This window comes from Ciona intestinalis, chromosome 9, assembly GCF_000224145.3.
Source record: "Ciona intestinalis chromosome 9, KH, whole genome shotgun sequence".
Classification (NCBI taxonomy): domain Eukaryota; kingdom Metazoa; phylum Chordata; class Ascidiacea; order Phlebobranchia; family Cionidae; genus Ciona; species Ciona intestinalis.
The window spans coordinates 338802-364794 of NC_020174.2; the positions used below are offsets into that span (position 1 = coordinate 338802).

A 25993-nucleotide genomic window follows, 5' to 3' on the forward strand; every position below is an offset into this window, starting at 1 on the left:
GTGTGTCTGGTGTATAAGAAGACACCCATGTTATAACTTGACAGTGAGCATGAGGTGTATGAATACACCATGTGTGTCTGGTGTATAAGAAGACACCCATGTTATAACTTGACAGTGAGCATGAGGTGTATGAATACACCATGTGTGTCTGGTGTATAAGAAGACACCCATGTTATAACTTGACAGTGAGCATGAGGTGTATGAATACACCATGTGTGTCTGGTGTATAAGAAGACACCCATGTTATAACTTGACAGTGAGCATGAGGTGTATGAATACACCATGTGTGTCTGGTGTATAAGAAGACACCCATGTTATAACTTGACAGTGAGCATGAGGTGTATGAATACACCATGTGTGTCTGGTGTATAAGAAGACACCCATGTTATAACTTGACAGTGAGCATGAGGTGTATGAATACACCATGTGTGTCTGGTGTATAAGAAGACACCCATGTTATAACTTGACAGTGAGCATGGGGTGTATGAATACACCATGTGTGTCTGGTGTATAAGAAAACACCCATGTTATAACTTGACAGTGAGTATGAGGTGTATGAATACACCATGTGTGTCTGGTGTATAAGAAGACACCCATGTTATAACTTGACAGTGACCACACGGTATGCCACTATGCCAGTCTGTTAATAAACAAGTGGTTTCTTTAATCCGAAAGCGCGCAAGAAGCGAGACGTTTATCCCCCGAGGCGATATTGGTCTGCTCAGTAACATTCAGTTGCAGAAACCCGTTTAGTTGAAAACATGTTAAGAATACAGTTGTGCCAATTGCAGACTCTTTAGAGTTAACCTGTAAAATGTTATGTTGTTAACCAGACCACTTTTATTTAAAGAGACGTTTAAGTAAACTTGTAAACGTTTCTTGGCGCAGTCAGAAGGTTCATCCTTTTACACAGCAGCTAAATACTCCTTGTAGAGCCAATAATATCTAGGTAATTAGCGTGTTTCGAGTTAAAATCAGTTATGAAAAAGTAGCTTGAATAATAAACCGCCAAATATTTGAACATTTTCCAGAATGTAATGACAATCACGGTTGTTACGTCACTGGGGGAAGTACCATGATGAGAACTACAAAACAAACGGTGCTTTTAGGCTTTGGGCTTTTTGTCGTTTCTTTTTTAACTATTTTGTCGCGTCGCCACGATTTTTGGAAAATTAGCAATCAAAGGATGTACCTACCCCACGCCGACAGACACCGTGTGCCCCATTATCGCACACACGTGCAAAATATAGAACAAAATTCGATAAAAGAAGAGCCGAAGTGGATGACAATTATTCGAGAGCAGCAAGCAACTAAGAAAAGATTTAGAGCGACCATGAAACTTAATACGAGTGAAATTTGGACGAACAACAAACCAACAAAAGGTATCGTTAAACGTTAAAACACGGGTGTTCATACACTTCGTGTCCACATGTAATCTAAATTTAATGTGCTCTTCTTTTCAGATTGTAACGATACACGTTTTTTGAATAAATTACTTATTAACAAACCTGGAAAGTTTAACCGTCGGGTGGCACTAGCGAGTTTCCCTGGGTCAGGCAACACTTGGTTACGTCATCTTTTCCACGTGACCACGGGAATTTGGACAGGAAGTGTTTACTTTGACGCGAAACTCTATTCGGGGGGTTTTCCTGGAGAAGTTAGGTAAATAAACTAACACCTAAATCTATTCTGTATAGGTAAGGTCCATCTCTGCGGAGGAGCTAGTGTTTAGGTCAGAGTTGGCACATTACCCCAACACCCAGAGTGTTTTATAGACATCCGAATGGAACGTATACTCGGAGACGTTGATGTGGTCAATGCGGCTTCTGAAACAAACATCTCATGCTCAGTGTCGTGTTGCGAGTGTATTTTATCAGAAAATAAGGATAGGGTTATATAGTTTTGTAAATATTCTTTGTTTATTACCAAATGGGACGAAAAGAAATGAAAAACATGAAATCTCATTTCAACTATATTACATATCTTTTTATTTCAGCGACTGCCGCGATCCGTCTGTTTTTGCTGTAAAAGTTCACGACGCAATGCATTCTGACGTCATGGAGTGTTATTTTGACGATATAATCCTCGTATTAAGGAATCCCTACAACTCTATTATGTCGGAATTTAACCGCCGCAAGGGAGCGTCCCATGTAGCAGTCGCTGACGAAAAAGAATTTCTAACATCAGGTGTCAAATTTGTTTGGCCTGGATTCGAACTCAGGATCCCTGGTTCTCGAACCCAGAATCCCTGGTTCTCCATCCCTGGCCTGGATTCAAACCCAGGATCCCTGGTTCTCCAACCCAGGCCTTGATTCAAACCCAGGAACCCTGGTTCTCCAACCCTGGCCTGGATTCGAACCCAGAATCCCTGGTTCTCCAACCCTGGCCTGGATTCAAACCCAGGATCCCTGGTTCTCCAACCCTGGCCTGGATTCGTACCTAGGATCCCTGGTTCTCCAACCCAGGCCTGGATTCGTATCTAGGGTCCCTGGTTCTTTAACTCTATACCCTGGTTTCAAACATGTGTTTTATAATAATCTCATACCTATCGTATAGTATAATATTTACATTTACTACACGAATATACTTGGTATTAAACCTATTAGTTTATTCCAGACTGGGAAAGATACGCCAAGATGAAAATAAATTCATTTAACGCCGTTTTACAACGTTGGTTGGAACTTTGCAGTCAAAAGTCATCCAAGCATCGATGTCATATAACTGCATACCAGGACTTAGTTCAAAACACAACAGCCGAGATGGCCAAGATATTAAAACATTTAGGACTCCCATCACATCGTTTAAGGTGCTTGGATATACCGGGGTTCAAAGACGGTCCTTTTCATCGCAAAGGAACGAAGACAACGAATAAGACGAACCGTACACAACCCTTGTGTCTTTTAACACAAGGCACGCAAGATCTTTTAAGTCGCGTGGTCGCAAACGGGAAAGAAAAACTGTTGCGCGGAGGGAGGGAGTTTGCAAAGGAATTGGAGTACCAGATGCCGACGTGTTAATTGTTTAAGAAATGTAGTGAAGATTGGCGATTACTCCAAGCCAGTGGCCAGTAATGGTTAGTCCAAATCGACAATAAACAATCACCCAAAGCGTAAAGTTACATACGTGGTATCTCGTAAGCGGGCATGGAGTGTATGAAACAGAACACCCGTGTGTACCGTCACCGTTCCTTGCGGTTGTGCAATTACAACTTGCCTCGATTCGATTGAAAGTCGTAATTCCAAAGCGACGACTTCATGTTTAATAAAAACAACTATGGCTTTGTTGGTTTTAATTGTGGTGGTACCGAATGTCTAAGTATTTATAAAAATGAAAATGGCACACTCTGTATTTGGCTTTAAAGTATGGTGGTCGTACATGTATGTTAAAAACTTCGCCGTTGCGGAGAAATACGACATACATTTGTCCCCATTTTATATTAATGTTATAAGATTTCTGTGGCGATACCTTTAAATCGGGAATCCACCGTTTCGGTGCTTTCCCGTTTTAGGGTTTATAGAAAAGATAGGTTTGAAAACTTTTTGAGACGCTGTTAAAACATAGCAGGTGATCTAAGAACATTATGTGTATTGTGAAACATATAGGCACTTTTATTTTTAAGATTTGGTAACTTGTTTTAAGACGCTGTTAAAACATAGCAGGTAATCTACGAATAGTAGGTCACACTCACAGTAAGTGTACAGTGCAAGATATAAGCATAATATTTTACTAGGTGCAATTAAACACTTGTTTAATTCTTTAACCATTTTTTACTTAAATCGAATATTATCACCATTTAACTTATGGGTTGTAGGTTTTTCAGCCACGCTTTTATTTCAATCAAGTAGTTTTTTTTAACTTTTTTTTATACCAATCAGATAAATCTCACCATGTATTAGAAATTAAATATTTAGAATTCATTCATCCTCACGTGAGAGGACAACAACAGTTGTACAACACAAGCGTCCTGTTTCATACACCGTGCCTGCTTACAAGTTAATACATACTTTGGTTGGTACTCGATTGTTTCTCTGTATGGCTGACAATTTGAACAACCTATTAGTGACCATTGGGTTGGAGATATTAGCGTTAGGTATCTTGCCCAAGGACATACAATGTGTCTTGAATTTTTATAGGAATATCTTAAAAGTAAGCATAAAAAACAAAACCACCATGCAAGGATAATCTTCTCAAATTTAATCTCTTTGACAGCAAAGGACAGTGAAATAAACGCAGATATTTCCAAAGTGCTTCTAACATAGGTGGGTGGTTTAACACATGGTGAATGAAGTTTTTACAATGATGAACGAATAAAAATGTAAATGACTACATAGCATGCCAGGGGTATGCCGTCATTTTGTTTACAATAGTTTTGATAATGAAATAATTGCGCTATAATTTGCCTCATGCAGGCAATTAGTTAAAGTGTTAAACAATTAACCAAATCTGTATAAAAATATTAGGATTTCTTAATGGGGTCTGGAAATGCTGGTTTTGCAAAGTGGTTTTTAACATTTCTTCACCAGTGCATGGGAGCGCCTTACATATGAAAGATATTGTCATAAAGTGCCATATTCTGCAGAATGTGTGAATGGCATGTTTTGTATCGCTATCATAGATGTAAATGGAAGGTAAATGCAAATGTAAATAGGTGAATGAAATCTTATGTTGCTCTGAACATAGTTTGAATGAATGAATGAAATTTGGCAAATTTTGAAAAAAAGCGAATGAATTAAAAACGAGAACATGCTAAATTAACATATCATCAATCTCTCCTTTGAGTTTAAAGTTCATCTTTTATTCTCAGACGTTCGAACCATAATCTTTCATTCTGTGGATCATGATGTCTAGAAGTTGAGAATTTCAAGAGAGCATCTTTGGCATTGCTTTCCACCATTTGTGGAGTTATAAGGGAGAGACCGCTCGGGTTCAGTTTTGATAGAATCTGGAGGAAACAAATAAAGTAAGTAAACCATATACTAAGTCTGCTAAGTGGAGATATATAGTAGGTAAGAGTAATATCCAGTAATTCTTGTTTATTCCTGTTAATCCTCCAAGAAAACAAAGAAAATTTACAGAATTATAACCGTATCCTCACGACTCTAAAAAATGTTGTTGATTGTTTAAAACAGAATCAGGAAATATGGGATATTCTGTGCCAGCGGTATCTATTTTACCCCACAGTACTTTATACTTATCGAATATGAGACTGATGATGTTAGTTTTTGGCGAAAAATACATATTTGGTACACCATTAGTTAACTTATATTTTTGAGGTTAGGTTCTTAAATACAAGGTGCCCTACTATGTTATTGAACAAAATCCAATTTACCTCTAAAGCAACTTTGTTTGTTCCACCAAGATGGGACGTGTATAAAGACACAAAACTCTTGGGTTCAAATCCGGATGCTTTCTGATCAAGCAGGGTGCTCCATACATCTCTATATGGGGGAACAATTATATATTTAATGTTCTGAAGGGGTGATTAGTTTCGTGGCCTGACAGGCTTGGTGAAATATACAGTAAAACAATTGCCGGATTTCACCTTTATAAAACACCTGGCAGCAACAACATGTACCTTCTTAGAACATTATTAGTTAAACTTAATATTTTTTGTGCGAACAGATTTTTAGAATATTTTTGTTTTTGTAATCAGCCAAATAGAATTCAGCATGTTGCATTGACTGTGACAACCAGGTCCTTTTAAAAGATAAATATCAACATTGTTGTAGCATCATAATACCCCCTCCCAGTTTAAGAACCCCTGTATTCAAATCTGCAATCAAACATTACTCTGCAACATGCTAAACATACTAACTTCACTTTCTCAACATCAAGGTAGCTGTATTCGTAAGTCTCTGTGTTTGAAACATCTTCTGGGTCCAAAATGCGAATCAAACGTTTCATTTCTTCGTTGGACAACGATTTGACCCTTGACCCCCTGACCTTATCGGTCCCATTAAGCATGGCTAAGCGAAACTGTGCAATTGGGTTTGTGGGTTAAAATATTTATTTATTTTTATTTAAACTTAGTCTTTATTGTGTGAACCTACAACCTTTCACATTGTAAGAGCTGGGGTTTAGGCCAGAGCTGGTCCATTACCCCAACATTGTATTTGCACATTCTATTCTATATGGCGTGGTCCTACAGTGAGGCATGCCATGGGACCTGGAATTTAGACCAGAGTTGGTCCATTACCCCAACATTGTATATGCACATTCTATTCTATATGGCGTGGTCCTACAGTGAGGCATGCCATGGACCTGGGGTTTAGGCCAGAGTTGGTCTATTACCCCAACATTGTATATGCGCATTCTATTCTATATGGCGTGGTCCTACAGTGAGGCATGCCATGGGACCTGGGATTTAGGTCAGAGTTGGTCCATTACCCCAACATTGTATATGCGCATTCTATTCTATATGGCGTGGTCCTACAGTGAGGCATGCCATGGGACCTGGAATTTAGACCAGAGTTGGTCCATTACCCCAACATTGTATATGCACATTCTATTCTATATGGCGTGGTCCTACAGTGAGGCATGCCATGGACCTGGGGTTTAGGCCAGAGTTGGTCTATTACCCCAACATTGTATATGCGCATTCTATTCTATATGGCGTGGTCCTACAGTGAGGCATGCCATGGGACCTGGGATTTAGGTCAGAGTTGGTCCATTACCCCAACATTGTATATGCGCATTCTATTCTATATGGATGAGGTTCTACAGTGAGGCACATCATGTAAACTGGAATTTAGACTGTTGGTCTATTAAAGTTGGCACATTACCCCAACATTGTATGTGCACATTGCCACTGTTACCTCAGTGCGTGCTCTGTCATGATTATAATTTGTTCCTTTCCTTTCTCGTCCGATCATTGTCTTACAAAACTCATCAATGTCTATGACATCATTATCGTCAACAAAGGTTAGGAGAACGGCCCTGTGATGTCATAATAGGGGATTGTTTACTCATAATGGGGCACTGTTATGTCATAAACTAGTCCAACAGGGAGAAAAGGTCTACTGACTCCATGGGAGCATGCATGCTTTTAACCCATAGGTTATAGGTTCAAGGCTTGACGCTGCTACCATTGTGGATGTAGGTGTACTGGGGCAAGACACTTAACAAAAAAATTGGTCAATATTGGGTTGTCTAAATTGTCAGCCATGCCGGAAATCAATCACCCACAAAGTTACTTACTTCATAACATGGATGTCCATGCTGCCTTGTGGTATCGTATCATTTTTGCCACTAAACCTCCATAAAACATCGACCTCGGACATCGGGGTGAAATCAAACTGTTTGTTGCAATCGCTCCAGTCAAGGGGAATCGCTTTCAAACTCCTGCTGAACCAGATGGACACAGCTGTGTTGTATTCACCATTCACTCGAACCTGGTGCCAGTAACCTGGGGGCGGAGGGAGTTAATGCTTAATTTGGGGGGGGGTATTGCATTGGAGTTATAAAGGAAAATATTGAACAAATAACTTAAGCGTAAGTCAATGTTAAACTGGGCTTAACCTAATATTGGTTGAAGAAAAAAACTTTTTTGAATAAATTGCATGATGATAAAATGATAAAAGTAAACATTGAGAAAATAACTTTGAAGAAATTTATGTCTAAACTTTAATGTTTAAAGGGACTTGATGTGTTCATTGTAGAATGGTGTTTGTTGTTCAGTGGTAACACATTGTTAAATTACTATTAATATGAATTAAAGCTTAAATTTGGGTGGTAATTGCATAGGGGGGTTATAAAGGTGGATAATAATCAAAACTTGTGTTTGTTTCTTGCTGTGGTAGGAAAATTAGAAATGCTTGCATGAAAATAAAAGGCGAGATATACAGTCAATAGAGTATGGTTTAATATATAGGTGGCAACAATGGATAAGTATCTGCTTATCCACACATTTTAGTAGCTCTACTGCGAGCATGAGTTACACATCCCTAACTCACATCGTTACCTCCAGGCATGTAGATGCAATCCCCTCCATTCAAAGTCACTTTTCCATATTTAATCTTCGCAACATCCGGATGTTGTTTGAGGTCCACTGCATCAACGTTGACTTCCGAGAATCCTCCAAACTCACTGTTTGAGCTATGGTGTTGGTACACGTAGTCTTGCTGAAGGGGGTTGAGGGGATTGTTAATAACTTATTTATCGTCGCAAAATGATCCCAACTAAATTATATAGTGTCAACTTATATATTCTGGGACAACGACAGTCTTTATAACACGGGTGTTATGTTTCATACACCACATGCCAGCTTACAAGTTACTACCTATGTAACTTATTTATCCTCGCATGGCAGGGCAAAGACAGTCGTTATAACACGGGTGTTATGTTTCATACAACTCATGCCCACTTACAAGTTACTACCTATGTAACTTATTTATCCTCGCATGGCAGGGCAAAGACAGTTGGTATAACGCGGGTGTTCTGTTTCATACAACTCATGCCCACTTACAAGTTAACATGTATGTAACTTTGTGGGTGATTGTTTTTCTATGTGGCTGATAATTTGGACAACCCATTGGTGACCACTGAGTTGGAGCAATTGCTGTTAAGTGTCTTGCGCAAAGCCTAAGGTTCACATGTTCTCACAGCAAAGCAGGCTCGAGGTTTAGATCAAAGTTGGCATATTGCCCCTTCAATTACAAGGAAACATAGCCATAAAAGAGTGAAATTAACCCACAATTACAAACAATCATCTTTAATAATCCTCACGTATTTATTATCTACAGTGATCCAATCTTTGGTGCCGTTAAAAACACAATGAATGTTTGCGAATGGATCTCTGTGTAGAAGAGTCTTTCCTCCGGCTGCAGTTATGAAGAGATGGACCTCCTGTGAGGGTGGGTGGTTATGTTAAAGTTTAATAAATATATCAATATAATTTGTTTATCCTTGTGTGGTGGGGCAAAGAAAGTCGTTATAACATGGATGTTCTGTTTTATACACCTCATGCCTGCTTACCAGTTACCATGTATGTAATTTATTTATCCTTACATGGCAGGGCAACAACAGTAGTCATATTACGTTGCTTATATTAAGTGACCAATGGTTGCCACTCCAATGCCCACAGTCGAGTTGCCAAAGCTATTGCAGTGTGTGGATAAGCAGACATGACTTTTGGTTGGTTTGGTCATTTATATCCTCGTAGGTGGGAACTTGAGTGACTTATCCATGGTTGCCACTGACATGCCCACCATTGGTAAATATTATTACAACCCTAACCTGTACTCCTTTGGCAAAATGTCCACATCTTAAACAAGGTGGAATGGCCACATCTTTCTCCATGGGTTCTGGTATCTGTGATATAACATAACCATCTATTGTGTTATAGTTTTGAATGAAATGTTTCATCGTGTCACGTCCAACCCCGATCTCAGTTGCCGGCATCGTACTATCGCCTTCAAACCTTGAAACATAGAAATAGTAAATAAGTTTATTCTATGTGTTTGATGTCCAATAGCACGCAATGAGATTTAGTCCAAGCGTTACTAATCTCAGCAAACTTAAACCAACTAGAATTAGGTTTAGATAGTACCACATGGGGAGTTGTGTCACTACTTTCCCTATTTATGTGGTAAAATAAGCTATGTTGATCACTAACCCTATAACCACAACAACAGCCCCACCCACCTTGCTTCCAGCCTCACCACCATGTCCCCGTATGTGCTTTCTAAATACTGTGGTGTCCATAGTTCCGCGGCTTTTGAATGAAAAGCCGCTCCACGGAAAACAACTGGTTGTCGCGGCTTCACATAGTTGTTATAGAAGTCACGTGGTTGGGGAACTGGGGGTTTAAAGGTTAATGTAGTTCGATGTGCAATGTTAGCTAAGGTTTGGCAACTTAACCCAAGATTCTGGTTTCTTGGTAGTTTTAATGCAAACATATATTGGCCCCACCCTAAGACAGTTGGTTAGCGCGCCTGCCTCTAACCCAGAGGTAATGGGTTCAAGGCTCGTGGCTGCAACCATTGTGGGTGTATGTGTCTTTGGAAGAGACACTTAACGACAATTGCTCCAACCCAGTGGTCAATAATAGGTTGTCCAAATTATCAGCCATACATGAAAAAATAATAATTACCCACAAAGTAGCATACTTGGTAACTCGTAAGCTGGCACGAGGTGTATGAAACAAAACACCCGTGTTGTAACGAGTGTCATTTTCCAGCCACGTGAGGATTAACCCAGTTACAATCATTCTTAATATGGAATACACAATTGTCTGACATCACAAAAAAACGATTCTAGTTTTAAACCGAACGGAATGAAAATGAAGACAACAATTCCATGAATAAACATGATTATTTGTGAGCACATTATGTAACAATACAATAGACAAAGCACAAATAAAATACAAAGCATATAAAACCTTAGTACTCTTACCAACACTTATTTCCGGTATAACTTCACTTGGATCAGCATGAGAGCCAAGAATCTCTAAATGGCCACGTAGTTTACAATTACTTGTAGTTACAAGACATAACACCGCAATAACCACCAAACACCCCATGTCTGTACGTGGCAATCTCTTAGAAAGAAATTGTAATTATTTGTAAATTCAATTTCGTATAAAACTAAAACATTTTTGTATTTTTATTCAACCTAAAATCGGATTCTAAAGCTATGTTCTAAACAATACCGTTCTGAAACTTAATCAAAACTAGCACATGTACCACAGTTAAATTCAACCAAAAGTCATGTCTGCTTATCCACACACTGTAATAGCTTTAACAACTCGACTGTGGGCATGGGAGTGGCAACCATGGATAAGTCACTCAAGTTCCCACCCACAAGGATATAAATGACCAAACCAACCAAAAGTCATGTCTGCTTATCCACACTCTGCAATAGCTTTAACAACTCGACTGTGGGCATGGGAGTGGCAACCATGAATAAGTCACTCAAGTTCCCACCCACAAGGATATAAATGACCAAACCAACCAAAAGTCATGTCTGTTTATTCACACACTACAATAGCTTCAGCAACTCGACTGTGGACATTGGAGTGGCAACCATAAATAAACTATAATACAAAACAGTTCTGCTTTTTATTTCCTAGAATCGCGTACACTTTAACTCTCAGTCTAACTATACTTAAAAGTAACTTAAGTTCCCACTCGATCCAGATGCTTTCATGTAACGTGAGATAAACAGGAAGCTATCGGGACTTCCCTCTTCCTATGTAGCAGCTTAAGCCTATACACATTGAAGCCAGCTATACATGCAAGTAATACAGCATGAAATACATAAACTCTCAAACAGGTATTTACACACTTTTTATTAAGTCTAACTAGAAAATAATAAAAAGAAATAGTTGTTGTTGTCTGCTAGGTGTAGCGACCATGCTTCTTTCTTCCAATTAAATGTAATTATATTTCACCCGAAGCATGTTTTAATGACTGTCGAAATATGTTTTTCATTTTAACTATTCCTTATTCTTCACTACCATAATCACAACTACAAAAACACTTCTTATATACCTTTAATATATGTCTGGTATTTCACTATGTTGTTTTATGCAAAAGTTTTATAATGGGCCAATTAGTTACTTGAACTTATAGTTTAGATAGTAAAGCAACAATCTCACAATCTCATCCATACACTGGGGTCTTATACCTTTTTTCTTTCTTCTACTAAACGTTACTAATTATCTTCGCTTGTAGAATAACCAACTTGACCCCACTAAGCTATTTACAATATGGATTCCTGCTCAAGTCTAAAGTACAAGAGCAGTTCCTCCTATAATCTCTCGTCCAGATGATAAAATATTATACCTAATATTTCTAACTGTAATAAATTCTAGCGCTCTCAAAGTTATACAATCTTTGTGTAATGAAAAACAGTCAGGATCCCGTGCTATGAAATGTGTAACAGGCAAAAATCAAGTTAAACAAATATATAATATAAGAGAGAGATATTTTAACTATTACCTTCTTAAACTAAACTTGCAATACTAGAGCAGTATTCTTGTAATCTATTGCCCAGATAGTAAAGCCAGACTATGCAAACAAAGTCTGGTATTTTAAATGTTGGAGCAAATAAGTAAACATTGATTTTATAACCACTTCCTCTCCCTAAGATTGAACAGATATCATATATTCTTGAAATCTCCTGTAAAGATATGGTGACAGAAATGCACTGTTATGTTTTATGAACCTTTTTAGTTTAGTTGGTAATCTGCTTTAATTACTTATTTGCAACCCACTGTGATTTGTTCTTACAGGGTTAAACAGCCTTTTTTTTTTATTGTTTTCAAAGAGATAAACTAAAAATTGGATTATCATTTAAAAATTGGATTATCATTTAACTTGTAATATCCTATAAACCTGGCAAAATCCACTTCTGGTACAATATTGAAATATGAGCCCATGCAAATTAGCATCCAAACCAAATGTGTGTCAAATATCTGTATGATAAAAATATATATTTGCAGACCTATTGGAGGTGAAAACTGTCAATTTTGATTCTTTTACGACTTCAAAATGGAAATTGATCAGACAATGTAAAACTTATCCTTGCCTTTTATACATGCTATAATGTTATAAACCCATTTATTTGTAACATTAATTTATTTATTCTAGTGTTTTAGCTAGGAATAAAGTCATATCCTAACAATGTCTTGCAGAATAACAGACAAAACAATGTTGCAAAAAATTTACAGGTTTTTACGGAATAATCATTTTATGCAGTGTGTTCTTTATTTTCTTACACTTTTTATTACAATGTTTGTGTTTGTCTTTTGTTTGATAATTTATAAGTTTCTCGAATCATACGATGTAAGTGTCTTGTTTCATGTGCACCACAAATGCTGTTAAAAGTGTAAATAAATGTAGGAATGTAAAATGAATGAATATAACTTACTTTATCCTCTCGCACCACAGTCGTTATCACACGGGTTTAACACCTCGTGTCAACTTACGAGTTACCATGTATGTTACTTTGTGGGTAATTATTAAGGGGGGATTTTTTTTATATTTTTATATATGGCTGATAATTTGGACAACCCATTAGTGACCACTGGGTTGGAACAATTGCCATTAAGTGTCTTCCCCAAGGACACATACGCCCACAATGGTAGCGGCGACGAGCCTTGAACCCATTACCCTCTGGGTTTCAGGCAGGCGCGCTAACCACTATGCCACGGCGCCGGTCGAAAATCAATTAATAACAATTATGTTCTGTATCACTTGGAAGCCGTATATGTAACTTAGATGGTCGTACTGTATGTTTTAAATAGACAGTAAAATTAAGTTCTAACAGACAACAAAACGTTTTAAATCTGTAAGTATTGCGAATAATGTAACAGCCGTTTACGTGACGTCACTCCCATATTTGGGCAAAGTAAGTGACGTAATCGGGTATTCCCCTACAGCAAGAGACGAATCGCGAACCGAGAACAGAGTTCCAGTTCCTCTTTTCATTATTATGTTAGGAACTATAAACATAAGAACGCGGTATGTGTATAGTACATAAAAGACCAAGTATTTGATTCAGGTGTATGTAAGCGTACGTACGTTGATTTGTTAGTAACGGACACCCTAGTAACGAGTAATTCGCGACAGTGGTTAAGATGTTTTAATCTTTAGTTCGCTGAATAATGTGTATTACCTTTATTTTGATAATGTTAGTTTTAATGTCAGTTTTAATTCAGCATTTGATAAAACATGTGTCTTAATTTCTAGTTATATTTTATGCCAACTTTTCTTTAATTTAGACAATAAAGTATTAATTTAATGTCTTGTTTTGTTAACTGTTCTTTTCATTTAGTGCAACTAAAGTGACAAAATAAAGTGAATTCTTTTCTTACTGAATAAATCTGTAATGTTATAATGGCGTCTGCAAATGCAAAAACTTTCCCAACTGTTATTGTAACGGGACTGCCAGTGAATGACCATGTTGAAAAGTCGTTAAGGAATTGTATTGACCAAACAATTGGCCCAACTAATGTTGTAAAGATCGAACAGCTAGGGGGAAGTTATGTGGTTGCTGTTACTGATAATAAATGTAAGTTGTGATGTTTTATACAGTGATACTAGTAGTTTGAACTCGACTGTGGGCATGGGAGTGGCAACCATGGATAAGTCACTCTAGTTCCCACCCATGAGGATATAAATGACCAAACCAACCAAAAGTCATGTCTGCTTATCCACACGCTGTAATAGCTTCAGCAACTCGACTGTGGGCATGGGAGTGGCAACAATGGATAAGCCACTCAAGTTTCCACCCACGAGGATATAAATGACCAAACCGCATGTTCTAATTTTATAACAAATTAAATATTATTCATATTTTAGATTGCTATGCTTTGCGAGGGGCAGATCTTGTTGTGTCTTACCGTGGCAAGAAATATGTACCGAATGTCAAACCCGGACAAAGAATGAGAAATCCCTCACTTAATGACCAAGATGTGTCAGAGTAAGTTTTATGTTAGAAGCAATTGACGTATTTCTTCATTGTGGACAAATGTGTGTTTAGGCAATACACTTAACAGCCACTGTTTAAGCCCAGTTGCCCCTTATTGGTTGTATAGATTATCATCCACAAAATAACGATCACCCACAAAGTTACATACATAGTAGCTTGTAAGAGAAAGAGAGCATAAGATTATGAATGTAACTTTATCCTCGCGTGGCCGAAAAACAGCAGTCGTTATAACAAGGGTGTTCATACACCTCGTGCCAGCTTACAAGTTACCATGTTACTTTGTGGGTGATTATTATTTTTTTCTGGATTTTCATTTTTTGTTATGTGTGGCTGATAATCTGGACAACCTATTAGTGACCAATGGGTTGGAGCAATTGTCGTTAAGTGTCTTCCCCAAGGACACATACGCCCACAATGATAGCAACGACGAGCCTTGAACCCATTACCTCTGGGTTAGAGACAGGCGCGCTAAACAACTGTGCTACGGTGCCGGACAATTTTAACATTCCATTGTCTTGTGTTCACACAGGTTCAAACAAAGAACAAGATACAGCAGTGGAGGGAATAAGTTTGCATTTGACTCAATACCCACAGCAGTTTTGATATATGTCCATAAGTCTAAAGTACATATTGCTCAAATGAAACGAGCTTTACAAGAATATGGAGATGCAAATGTTATTAAAGAAGGGAAAGTTGTTAAAGTGGAAGTTACTTGTCATCAGGTGGAAATTTTATCTATTGAAGGAATGTAATTTACTTTATCCTCACAGGTGTTATGTTTCATACACCTCATGTCTGCTTTGGAGTTTTCTTGTTTGTAACTTTGTGGGCGATTGTTTTTATTGTATTACTGGCAATTTAAACATTAGTGACAAGAACCATTATCTGCTTAATGTCCTGAAGGCACATACAGCTATCAGTATCGAGCATTGAACCCAGTACCTTTCGGTAACAATGCAAGCAACCAACCACTGAGCCACGTTAACGACTAAATCTTGAATTTAAATTACAGCCATGTTCATATAATGAAGTAGAGGAAGCAGTGGACGAGTTCTTTGACCAATTTTCGGATGAAAATGAGAAATTTCCCATAAATGACTTAAAACAGGCATTGCAAAAGCAGCCTCAAATATTTGAAGCGAGTCCAAGTGACAAATCCAGTCATCTCAAATATTTTGTTGATACTGGATATGTGAGGATTACTGGGTTGTCCGGTGCTGTTCAGCATAGAATGAAACAGATTAAGAAAGCAATGAAAGGAAGGGAAGCTGAGATACGTTCATCAACACAAAGTCCTTCATCAACAAAACAACAGCATGGGTGAGTAATTGTATTGCAAGAATATATCTCGCTTGTGGATCTCATGTGGCAGGCAGTCGTTATAACACGGGTGTTCTGTTTCATACACCCCATGCCCACTTTCATGTTACCACGTATGTAACTTATTTATCCTCGCATGGCGGGCAACAACAGTCGTTATAACATGAGTGTTCTGTTTTATACACCTCGTGCTCACTAACGAGTAATCACATATGTAACTTTGCGAGTATGATAACTGCCAAATTGTCCGCCATACATCAAAACAATATTAAAGAAATCAATCATTCACTTAGTCACATTCTGGTAACTTGTAAGCTCATTCAAACCAAGAAATATAAGTATAATATATAATGTTACTTAAGATGGCAATAGGCTATTCAGTTCATATTCTGTTTTACATTTCAGACTTCTCGAGTTTAAATACGACCAAGAGAAATCCATCATTCAGTTTGTAAGGAAAGAAAAGCGTTTTCTGAATGATTTAAACTTGCTTATGAATCAAAATATGGCAACTGTTGAATCAATCAAGGATGACAAAGCTGTTTACTTTCTTGTGCGATCCAAAGGCAACCCAACAAAACAGGTACAATCGGTATAAATGTAACTCATTTATTCTCGCATAGGGCAGCAGGACAGCGGTAACAAACCACCAATTATAACATTGGTGTTCTATTTCACACACCTCATGTCTGCTTAGGATTTACCCCGTAAGTAACTTTGAGGGTGATTGTTTTTGCATGGCCAACAATTTTGACAACACAGAAGGACCAGCGGGTTAGAACAATTGTCGCTAATTGTCTTGCTGAAAGATTGATGCGCCCACTGTAGCAGCGCCTAGCCCTGAACCCAGTATCCTCTGGTTCGAAGTGTTATGACTGTTGCCTTCACAAGTGTTATAAACTAACACTATACATATATCCTATACAGCAAAGAAAGGATGGAAAATTTGAAGGAAATCTACGCCAAATTCTGGACAAATTTTTCTCTAATTTCCTCACAGTAAAAAAAGTTTTTGATGTTGAGATTTTAAAACAACAAAAAAAATTAAATCGACCGTTTTTCGATCAAAAAACCCCAGGACTTTTTGTTCAAGTTTATGAAGATACTGGAACAGTTATCGCAACTGGACTAAAACAAGTTGTTATGGATTTCATTCAAGGGTTAAATGCTGTTATGCCTGCCAATTCGCAAAGGTATGCGATTAGAATATTCTTATTTACTAGTTTTTGTTCAGTGTTTTCAAAACTCTTTCCTCAATGTTCCCTTTTATTCCAATGCCCCCTACTTTTTTCACCTATGTTTTTCTACTTTTTTATACCAGTGTTGCCCCACTGTTTGCTACCGGTGACTCAAAATGTATTTACACCAGTGTTCCCCATGTATTTTCTTGTTCAAAAAGAGTAAAAAATCATTAGTTTCAGTGTTGTCCAACCCCAAAGTGTTCCCGAACATAACAGTTCGTTTGACTTTAACGTGAAAGACAAGCAAGTTCTTAGGTTTGTGGGGTATTCTTCAAAATATAAAGAAGAACTGGAGAGCTTAAGTGATGATGGTTACAAAGTGAAAGTCGTTATTAAGGAATCAAAGATCACCATTAAAGTTACACCACTTGAAGAGGTAAGCTACATCATATTCGTACACATTATGCTCACTTATGCATAAAACCGTCAGACACACATGTTGTATTCATATACCTCATGCTTACTGTCAGTCTATAACAAATCTATACATTACAGGAGGCAGAAAACCAGGCAAATGTAGAACTTACGGAGTTCTTTAGCCATTTCTCATCCAAAGTTGTCAAGTAAGGCAAAGTCAAAATTACTAAGATTGTTGGGTGAATTTTCTTTTGTATGGCTGACAATTTGGACAACCCATTAGTGAGCAGTGGGTTGTAGCAATTGCCGGTATGTGTCTTGCCACATACTTGTTGCTACCAACACTGACGCCTACAAGGGTAACAGCATTGAGCTTCGAACCCGTATTCCTTGGTCAAAAGGCAAGCATTCTAACCATTGTGGTATTACACCATGTTTAGCAAACAATTAATTTTTTTTACTATTTGATTTGACCATATACACAGACATCATCTTAATGTTCTTTAGACTTGAAAAAGACAAAGTAAAATCTATTAAAGCTCGACTTCCGGCCATCCTTCAATACGAGAGAGGCGGTGACGTTTATATGCAGGAGCGTGAAAATAATAACAAGATAGATATCACATTATCTGGAATTAAGGAAGAAGTGGAGATGAAAGTTAAACAAATAAATAAAGCTGCAGATTTTGAAACGAAGACAGAAAGATTCCCACATTTTGTTTACAGGTAAGCTTCTACATGTGTGACCTATTGCGAGTAATCTGCCAATTTTATATATTTTAACTTTTGACAATTTGCGAATAAACCTTTTATTTTATCTTCAGTTTAACTTTTTGGTATTTTCAGCTAAAACATTTGAATATTAAAACAAATACCAGTTGTTATATTTGTGTTAAAAGTTTTGTATTGCATGTACATCATTGACTTTTAATGTGTTATACAAGGGAACATTATGAGCATTGCATGTTTTACCACCTGCAGAGCGATCATAGCATGCGGTTTATATGAAGATGTTCAACGTTTGTGTGGAGATGTTGAAATAAGCCTACAAGATCCAATATCTTCACTTGAGTATTGTGGGCCTTCCCATAAAGTTGAAGAAGCGACATGTCACTTGAAGAGAATGGTGCAGGTAAGAGTGGGGTGTAATCTAATATAAACACCTGTGAAAAGTGATGCAACCAATTCAAGGTTATTGTTTTGTTGACACTTTGTAAAACTGGCTGTCAAAAATACTGAAGTGTCAGTCAAATACAACTTAACTTATATGAACACCTGTGAAAAGTGTACAACCAATTCAAGGTTATTATCTTGTTGGCACTTTGTAAAACTTCTTTTCGAAAATACTTAAGTGTCGGTACAATATAATTTATTGCAACCAATTCAAAGTCATTATTTTGCTGGCCATTGTAAAACTAGTTGTCAAACATACTGAAGCAAAATTGTTCATGTTTTAACTCATGTTTTTTTACAAATCCACAATCTTTAGAACCTCCATGAAGAAACACCCGAGTTTTCCACAGAAATCAAATCATTCCTTGCTGGTGTTCTTCAACTGGAAGATTCAAATCTTGAAGAAAACTTGTTACAATTATTACAAAGTGATCTTAAAGGTTTGACTTCTACATTAACTAACAAATGTAATAAAACTCCTCTGGAAAATGCAGTCCACAATCTGATGCAACTCCCTGTGTTAGTACACAGATGATTGCTTAGAATGCTTTATTTTTTATATTATGTCTAGCTGCAGCTGCAACAGTTTATATGAAAAGTTCGATTGGTTATATACAGCACTATGGAACAATAGTTAATAGTAAGCATGTCTGACACCAGCCCGGAGGTTATAGGTTTGAGGCGTGACTTCTTGCAAACAACCATTAACAGAAATTGCTCCAACTCAGTGGTGACTGAGGAATATATATTCTCCACAGCCACATTTTCTCTTCCCGATGGCGAGCTTCACATTATTGCCAAGTCACAATCTATCTTCAATCAGTATTGTGATGTCATTAAGGACAAGATAGTGACTTGCGAGTTAGTGGATCAAAATTTGGAGAAGTTGCAACAAATGAAAGAAATTCAACACTTTGGAAAATTGAGAATTAACGGAAAGTTACTGTTGGTCATCTTTAAAAAGGTTCGTTTGTGTTTGGTGTATAAGAAGACAACCATGTTATAACTTGACAGTGAGCATGAGGTGTATGAATACACCATGTGTGTCTGGTGTATAAGAAGACACCCATGTTATAACTTGACAGTGAGCATGAGGTGTATGAATACACCATGTGTGTCTGGTGTATAAGAAGACACCCATGTTATAACTTGACAGTGAGCATGAGGTGTATGAATACTCCATGTGTGTCTGGTGTATAAGAAGACACCCATGTTATAACTTGACAGTGAGCATTAGGTGAATGAAAACACCATGGTCCATGTGTAATGTACTACACTTTTACAATGTGGCTTGTAGGAATCTATTACAGCTATATTGCTTTAACAGGAATATGTGCAAATTACCGGCGAAAAATCTTTGGTTTTGGCATGGAAGAGCAAAATTGAGTCTGATCTTGCCCAACTGCAGCAATGTTCACACGAAATCATGCTCACAAAACATGCACGTGATTTTGTAATGAATGTTTGGGATAGTTCCATGAAAAGCAAAGTTGTGATTCAAGAAATAAGAGATCAGATTCAAGTGAAAGGGATGGTTGATGATGTCACATTGGGTGGGTAGTTTGTATTGTTTAGTTTTTTATATCGTAGTAGGTGGGAACTTAAGTGACTTATCCATGGTTGCCACTCCCATGCCCACAGTCAAGTTGCTGAAGCTATTGCAGTGTGTGGATAAGCAGAAATGACTTTTGTTTAAAAGCAAATTGACTTTTTTTTTAACAGTGGTCAAGCGAATGAAATTATTAGAAAAACAAATTAAAATAAAAACCAAAGTTTATAAAAAGCACGGTTGTGTTCATTACTTCCAAAGTCCCAATGCAAAGACAATGCTGAAATCGGTTGGGGCAAAAGCTAAAGTTGGAATATCTTGGATCAAATGTTCGGCCACAGTTCAAGTTCAACCACAAGTAGGCATTGTTGAGCCTTTAATTTTATTTTTATGAATTATTTTGTAAATTTCATCGTAATTGGTGCAATAATTATTTGGTTGTTAGTTTTATGATTTTGTTTTGAGTGATATGTTTTAAGTAAGTTTAAGGCTATCTGAAATAGTGTATGTCAAGACAAGACACACGATAACCTGTTTTTATAACTAAACTTTGTCTCATTAACATTTATAGGTTAGTTCCATTCAAAAGTTTGGCGGTATTGAGGTTGCTGCAATGTCTGGTGACATCACAAAGCATGTTTGTGACATGGTAGTGAATAGTGCTCCAACTAACTACGAGTTAAATAAAGGTAATTTCAATAATCTGAACATGATGTAACGTATTTAGTTTATTTCTTTGAATATAGTAGTAAAGATTAAATTATTTTAAGCAACAAAGAGAAAGGAATTAGCAACAAAGTGATTGTCGTTCACGCTAGAAGTAAAATCTAGTTTAGGAAAATTGGACAAGACGCTTCACTATAAAACTAAAAACTAAATAATCTATGAAACAGAAGTGTAACAAATACTTCCAACTATAGGAGAATTATCCAGGGCAATAATAGCAGCAGGGGGACAACAGGTTGCCCAGGAATGCCTTAACCCGATAGTTTCGTCCAAGAACTACCGAGTGACATCTGGTGGTCAACTACCATGCAAATACATCTGTCACTTGGTGGTGCCATCTCACCAACCAGATCTTGAACTTGCAGTTTTCAAAATTTTGAGAAGAGGGCATAAGCTTGGAGTGTCTTCAGTTGCTTTTCCAAGCCTTGGCACTGGTTGGTTTGACAGTGAGCATGAGGTGTATGAATGCACCATGTGTGTCTGGTGTATAAGAAAACACCCATGTTATAACTTGACAGTGAGCATGAGGTGTATGAATACACCATGTGTGTCTGGTGTATAAGAAGACACCCATGTTATAACTTGACAGTGAGCATGAGGTGTATGAATACACCATGTGTGTCTGGTGTATAAGAAGACACCCATGTTATAACTCGACAGTGAGCATGAGGTGTATGAATACACCATGTGTGTCTGGTGTATAAGAAAACACCCATGTTATAACTTGACGGTGAGCATAAAATGTATGAATACACCATGTGTGTCTGGTGTATAAGAAGACACCCATGTTATAACTTGACAGTGAGCATGAGGTGTATGAATACACCATGTGTGTCTGGTGTATAAGAAGACACCCATGTTATAGCTTGACAGTGAGCATGAGGTGTATGAATACACCATGTGTGTCTGGTGTATAAGAAGACACCCATGTTATAACTCGACAGTGAGCATGAGGTGTATGAATACACCATGTGTGTCTGGTGTATAAGAAAACACCCATGTTATAACTTGACAGTGAGCATGAGGTGTATGAAGACACCATATGTGTCTGGTGTATAAGAAGACACCCATGTTATAACTCGACAGTGAGCATGAGGTGTATGAATACACCATGTGTGTCTGGTGTATAAGAAGACACCCATGTTGTAACTCGACAGTTAGCATGAGGTGTATGAATACACCATGTGTGTCTGGTGTATAAGAAGACACCCATGTTGTAACTCGACAGTTAGCATGAGTTGTATGAATACACCATGTGTGTCTGGTGTATAAGAAGACACCCATGTTGTAACTCGACAGTTAGCATGAGTTGTATGAATACACCATGTGTGTCTGGTGTATAAGAAGACACCCATGTAATAACTCGACAGTGAGCATGAGTTATAAACAGGTGGAAGAGGGTTACCACCAGACATGGTAGTGACAAGCATAGTTGAAGGAATCCTTAAGTTCTCAACAAACTATCCATCTACAAGTATTGGAAAAGTTGGCTTGGTTCATTTCAACCAAAATGAAGTTCCGCTAAGTTTGTCAATCATCGAGTCAAAAGTCTCAAGTATGTTTCTTGTATTTTAGGCGCGTTTTTAAAAGTAGAAACTGAGTTTTTGTTTGACTAAAATTGCATTATATTATAACACATTGTATTCACTTGAGTTACCGCTCATTTTTGCTGACAATTTAGACAACTCGTTATTGACCACTGGGTCTGTGAAATTACGAATAAGTGTCTTAATAATTTTGTATTAGATTTTATTGCAGTTGTTCTTAGTCTGTCCATTAAGTCTTCAACATTACTTTACAGACAATCCTGTTGCGGAAATTGTAGAGTTTATTGAAGTCAAGATTACTGGGGAAACTAATGAAAATATTCGCGTGGTGAGTTTGTGGCAAATACCTCATATCCTACTAAGGACTATTAACGTTGTTTAAATTAAATGCTGCGTTGCTGGAGGATACCAGGTTCAAACCTCGAAGCTGCCACTATTGTGGATTTAAGTTTTCTTGGGCAAGACACAAGCAGCAATTGCTTCAACCCAGCAGTTAATAATGTGTTGTATGAGTAGTTAGCAATACAAAAAACAATCACTCACAAAGTTACATACGTGGTAACTGGTAGCGGGCGTGAGGTGAATGAAACAGATCACCCTTGTTACGACTGTCATTGCCACTCCATGCAAGCATGAATAAGTTATATTTATTCAGGCTGCCATGTATACCACGCACAAAGTTTTAAGCAAAACTCATGTTTTATTCAATCTTACAATACCATTATTACTTGCAGGGTGAAGCAAGGTTGGATAAGCTGCTTGAAGGCAAAATAACAACAGAACAATTACATCAAAATGATCTCAACCAATTGTCACATCTTGAATTGAATGAAATCAATTCTTTTGCTGAAAAGATACCAGATGTTAAAATTACTGTTCAAGTTGCCAAGTTTGTGCTTTAAGTAGATTAGTGCAACTTTATTTAAACTAATTATTGCTGTGAATCAAATAAACACATCATGTGTGTCTTGGTCTATACAACACTCATGTTTTAATTTGAGAGTGGTGTGTAAGAGTTAGTGTTTTACCTCCTTATTCAATTTATTCAATTCCCTAAACTATTTTTATTTTAACAGACAAACCATTGACATTGAAGGCACGAGTGAAAAAGTCAAAGATGTGAAGATGGAAGTTGTAGGTTACTTGAAATCATTGGAGACTGCCACCATATCGTACAAACTATTCCAATGGCAATATTGTGACAATACTGGAAAGTGGAATAATTATCCAAAGATGGCGTCGTATAAGATTGAACAAGGAGCTCAGGTTAGTTGGTCATAACATTGTGAGACTTAAAATGTATTTAAGCCATAATTGAGTATTGAGATTGTAAATAAATTGTGAATGAAAGTAAGAAATTTATTTCGCCTCTTCGGCCACGATAACGAAGAACAAGAGAATTGACAAAAGCGAAAAGATGGGTAGAACCAGTAAAACAACAGTTGTTAAAGCACGCTGATTGTGAAATAAGAAAGAAATAATGCTTTAGATAAAATGCATGACCGTTACACCCTACAGACGATACAATGTAATATAACATTAACAACCTCTTACAAATTTCAAGCTAAGTGAATGTAATGCAGTTTTAAAGCAAGTGTAAAAATGTAAGTTAAACTGGGCGTTGTTAACCAAATATTTTATCACTGAAAGGGGTCAGTGTTGAGCGTTCCAACCAAAGCTGGCACACATTTCGTCAATAAACAAAACAAAATGTTTCAAATGAATTCAACAGTTGGAAAGATAAGAAAAATGTCAACAGGTTTGTGTAAGTTTTATTTTACATTTTACCATAAGGCTGAAAACTATTACGTCGTATATATGATTCACTAATGTTTGCGTTAAATCAGAAAATCCTTGTTTAATGAAAACTTGGTAAAAAGGTATGCTAGAGAAAAATATAAATAAACTTATCCAATTCCAGACCACAAGGATTTTCCAGAACACTGGGCTCCAATGGGAGGGGAAAGTTTGTTGAAAGCAAAACTTAATGATGAAAGTGACGAATATAAAAGAATATGCAAGTTGTTCCATGCAAGTAGTAATGGTGGGATGATTGTGCAGGTAAGCTTCATGTAACATGAACATCCAGGGCGCTACAAGTTATTGGTGACCTCTGGTTTGAAGCAATTACTTTAAGTGGCTTGCCCAAGGACACACATGTCCACAGCTGGGGCAGTATTGCACCTGGAATCTTTCAGTTACTATGCAATCACCTAACTACTGAGCAATGACCCCAGATATATAAATAGGCTACATGTATATAAATAAGTGAATGAAATACATGGGTGAAAATGCTGTATCAATTTTTTGATAAAAACTTTATTAAAATGTATGTTTTAACATCCTTAGATTGACAGAATACAAAAACCCGTTCTTTACCGCCAATATGCAGCCATGCGTGAAGAGGTACGGAGTCATGTGACTGCTGACCACCTAGTGGAAAGAGAGTTGTTCCACGGGACGACATTAGATGTTTACGAGCAAATATTGAACACAGGTTTCAATAGAAGTTACGCTGGAAAGAATGGTAAGACTTTGTATGGTCTGCTTTTCCGCGCATTGTAGAAATTTTTATGGGAAAAACAGTTGTAGAAATGAAGACGTTACAAACAATTTCTAAAATCTTGTAAAGTTGTCAATAATGGGTTGTCTGAATTCTAAATTGTCTACCATAATGTAAAATCACACACAATGTGTTAACTTTCAAGCAGGAAGAGGTGTCTGAAATAGAACATTTGTGGTGTTGTGTCATTGCCCCGCTACGGGAGAATAAAAAGATACCAATAAATTATACTGTATTTGATTTCAGGCACAATGCTTGGAAATGGCGTTTACTTTTCCACCACCTCAAGTTACTCTGATAGATATGCAAAGCAAACCCCACTGACTGGGCGAAAAAGTTTAACAAAAATAATGTTCGTTGCGTCTGTGTTGACTGGAGAATATACCAAAGGTAATCGTGACCTTAAAGAGCCACCAAATAAACCTGGTACAAGTCACACATATGATAGCGTTGTTGATAATGTTGCCAACCCAACTATGTTTGCTGTGTTCAAAGATGCAAGTGTCTACCCTTCCTATCTTATTAGTTATTTATAAGAAACAAAAATATATACACCGTAGTAGCAACTGGAAGCAGTATTATGTGTTGACATATTTAAGATGAAGTAATATTCGATATGTAATATTTCTTGCATGCTACAAAAGAGTTTAACTCTTAAAAAAATATGGTTAAAAACAAAAAAACAAGACAAAAAAGAACAAATTTTAATCTGATGTAGCAGTAGGTGAAAATGATTTATTTTTGTATGTAGTAATTCTGTAGCATAGCTCTCACTATTTCTTTTGAATTTTCATATGAAATAAAAATTTAAAAAGTTTTATACAACTTTATTTTTTAATTGTTTTTCTTATTTAAGTTCAATTTACAAGTTCAATTATTTTCTTTTTTTAGCTTATATTATTTTCTTCCTTACTCTTGTCCATATAGACCGAATTCAGTTTCAAATAACATATTTACAATATGTATGTCTGTGATTTAAAACCTTCATGCATTTGACTTTTTATTTTTAGATGCTAACTATATCTAGCAATATTTTGTATGTAGCTTAATTGTTAACATTTGTGTTGTATACTTGTGTAGCTGT

At 37.1% G+C, this 25993-nt stretch overlaps 3 protein-coding genes and 1 non-coding gene across 6 annotated transcripts; 3 read left to right on the forward strand and 1 right to left on the reverse strand.

Annotated features, from left to right (window-relative positions):
- The first annotated feature begins 978 nt into the window (after positions 1 to 978).
- LOC100175427 (WSC domain-containing protein 2) lies at positions 979 to 3292 on the forward strand. The gene is made up of 4 exons (XM_002123086.5): positions 979 to 1382; positions 1464 to 1662; positions 1997 to 2187; positions 2617 to 3292. Exons 1-4 carry the CDS (start codon positions 1076 to 1078, stop codon positions 3015 to 3017), a joined length of 1098 nt encoding a protein of 365 aa, XP_002123122.1. The 5' UTR covers positions 979 to 1075; the 3' UTR covers positions 3018 to 3292.
- An 881-nt stretch (positions 3293 to 4173) lies between these two features.
- LOC100176165 lies at positions 4174 to 11643 on the reverse strand. Its single transcript, XM_002123496.5, has 11 exons — positions 11626 to 11643; positions 10393 to 10537; positions 9643 to 9796; positions 9235 to 9418; positions 8725 to 8844; positions 7961 to 8120; positions 7198 to 7405; positions 6816 to 6936; positions 5816 to 5976; positions 5330 to 5438; positions 4174 to 4942 (listed from the first exon to the last, which is right to left on the reverse strand). The coding sequence occupies exons 2-11, from the start codon at positions 10517 to 10519 to the stop codon at positions 4781 to 4783; spliced, it is 1506 nt and encodes a 501-aa protein (XP_002123532.1). The 5' UTR covers positions 10520 to 10537; positions 11626 to 11643; the 3' UTR covers positions 4174 to 4780.
- Positions 7688 to 7746, forward strand: mir4137 (microRNA 4137). The gene has a single exon (NR_034533.1). It is a non-coding gene; the product is annotated as a microRNA 4137 (primary transcript).
- Positions 11644 to 13775: 2132 nt separating the features above from the next.
- Positions 13776 to 25763, forward strand: LOC100185617. Of its 3 annotated transcripts, none has more exons than XM_026836039.1 (24): positions 13776 to 14013; positions 14304 to 14424; positions 14963 to 15155; positions 15446 to 15753; positions 16159 to 16336; positions 16681 to 16946; positions 17175 to 17370; positions 17490 to 17557; positions 17859 to 18077; positions 18333 to 18483; positions 18841 to 18964; positions 19283 to 19488; positions 19852 to 20077; positions 20247 to 20431; positions 20645 to 20762; positions 20994 to 21233; positions 22190 to 22354; positions 22601 to 22674; positions 23081 to 23235; positions 23423 to 23612; positions 23997 to 24111; positions 24268 to 24407; positions 24696 to 24873; positions 25156 to 25763. In XM_026836039.1, exons 1-24 carry the CDS (start codon positions 13839 to 13841, stop codon positions 25443 to 25445), a joined length of 4281 nt encoding a protein of 1426 aa, XP_026691840.1. In that variant the 5' UTR covers positions 13776 to 13838; the 3' UTR covers positions 25446 to 25763. The 3 variants fall into 3 exon arrangements, with proteins under 3 accessions (XP_026691840.1, XP_026691839.1, XP_009859537.1); XM_026836038.1 differs by having other exon boundaries at positions 17169 to 17370; positions 25156 to 25762; XM_009861235.3 differs by having other exon boundaries at positions 17169 to 17370; positions 23997 to 24105; positions 25156 to 25761.
- Positions 25764 to 25993: the final 230 nt, after the last annotated feature.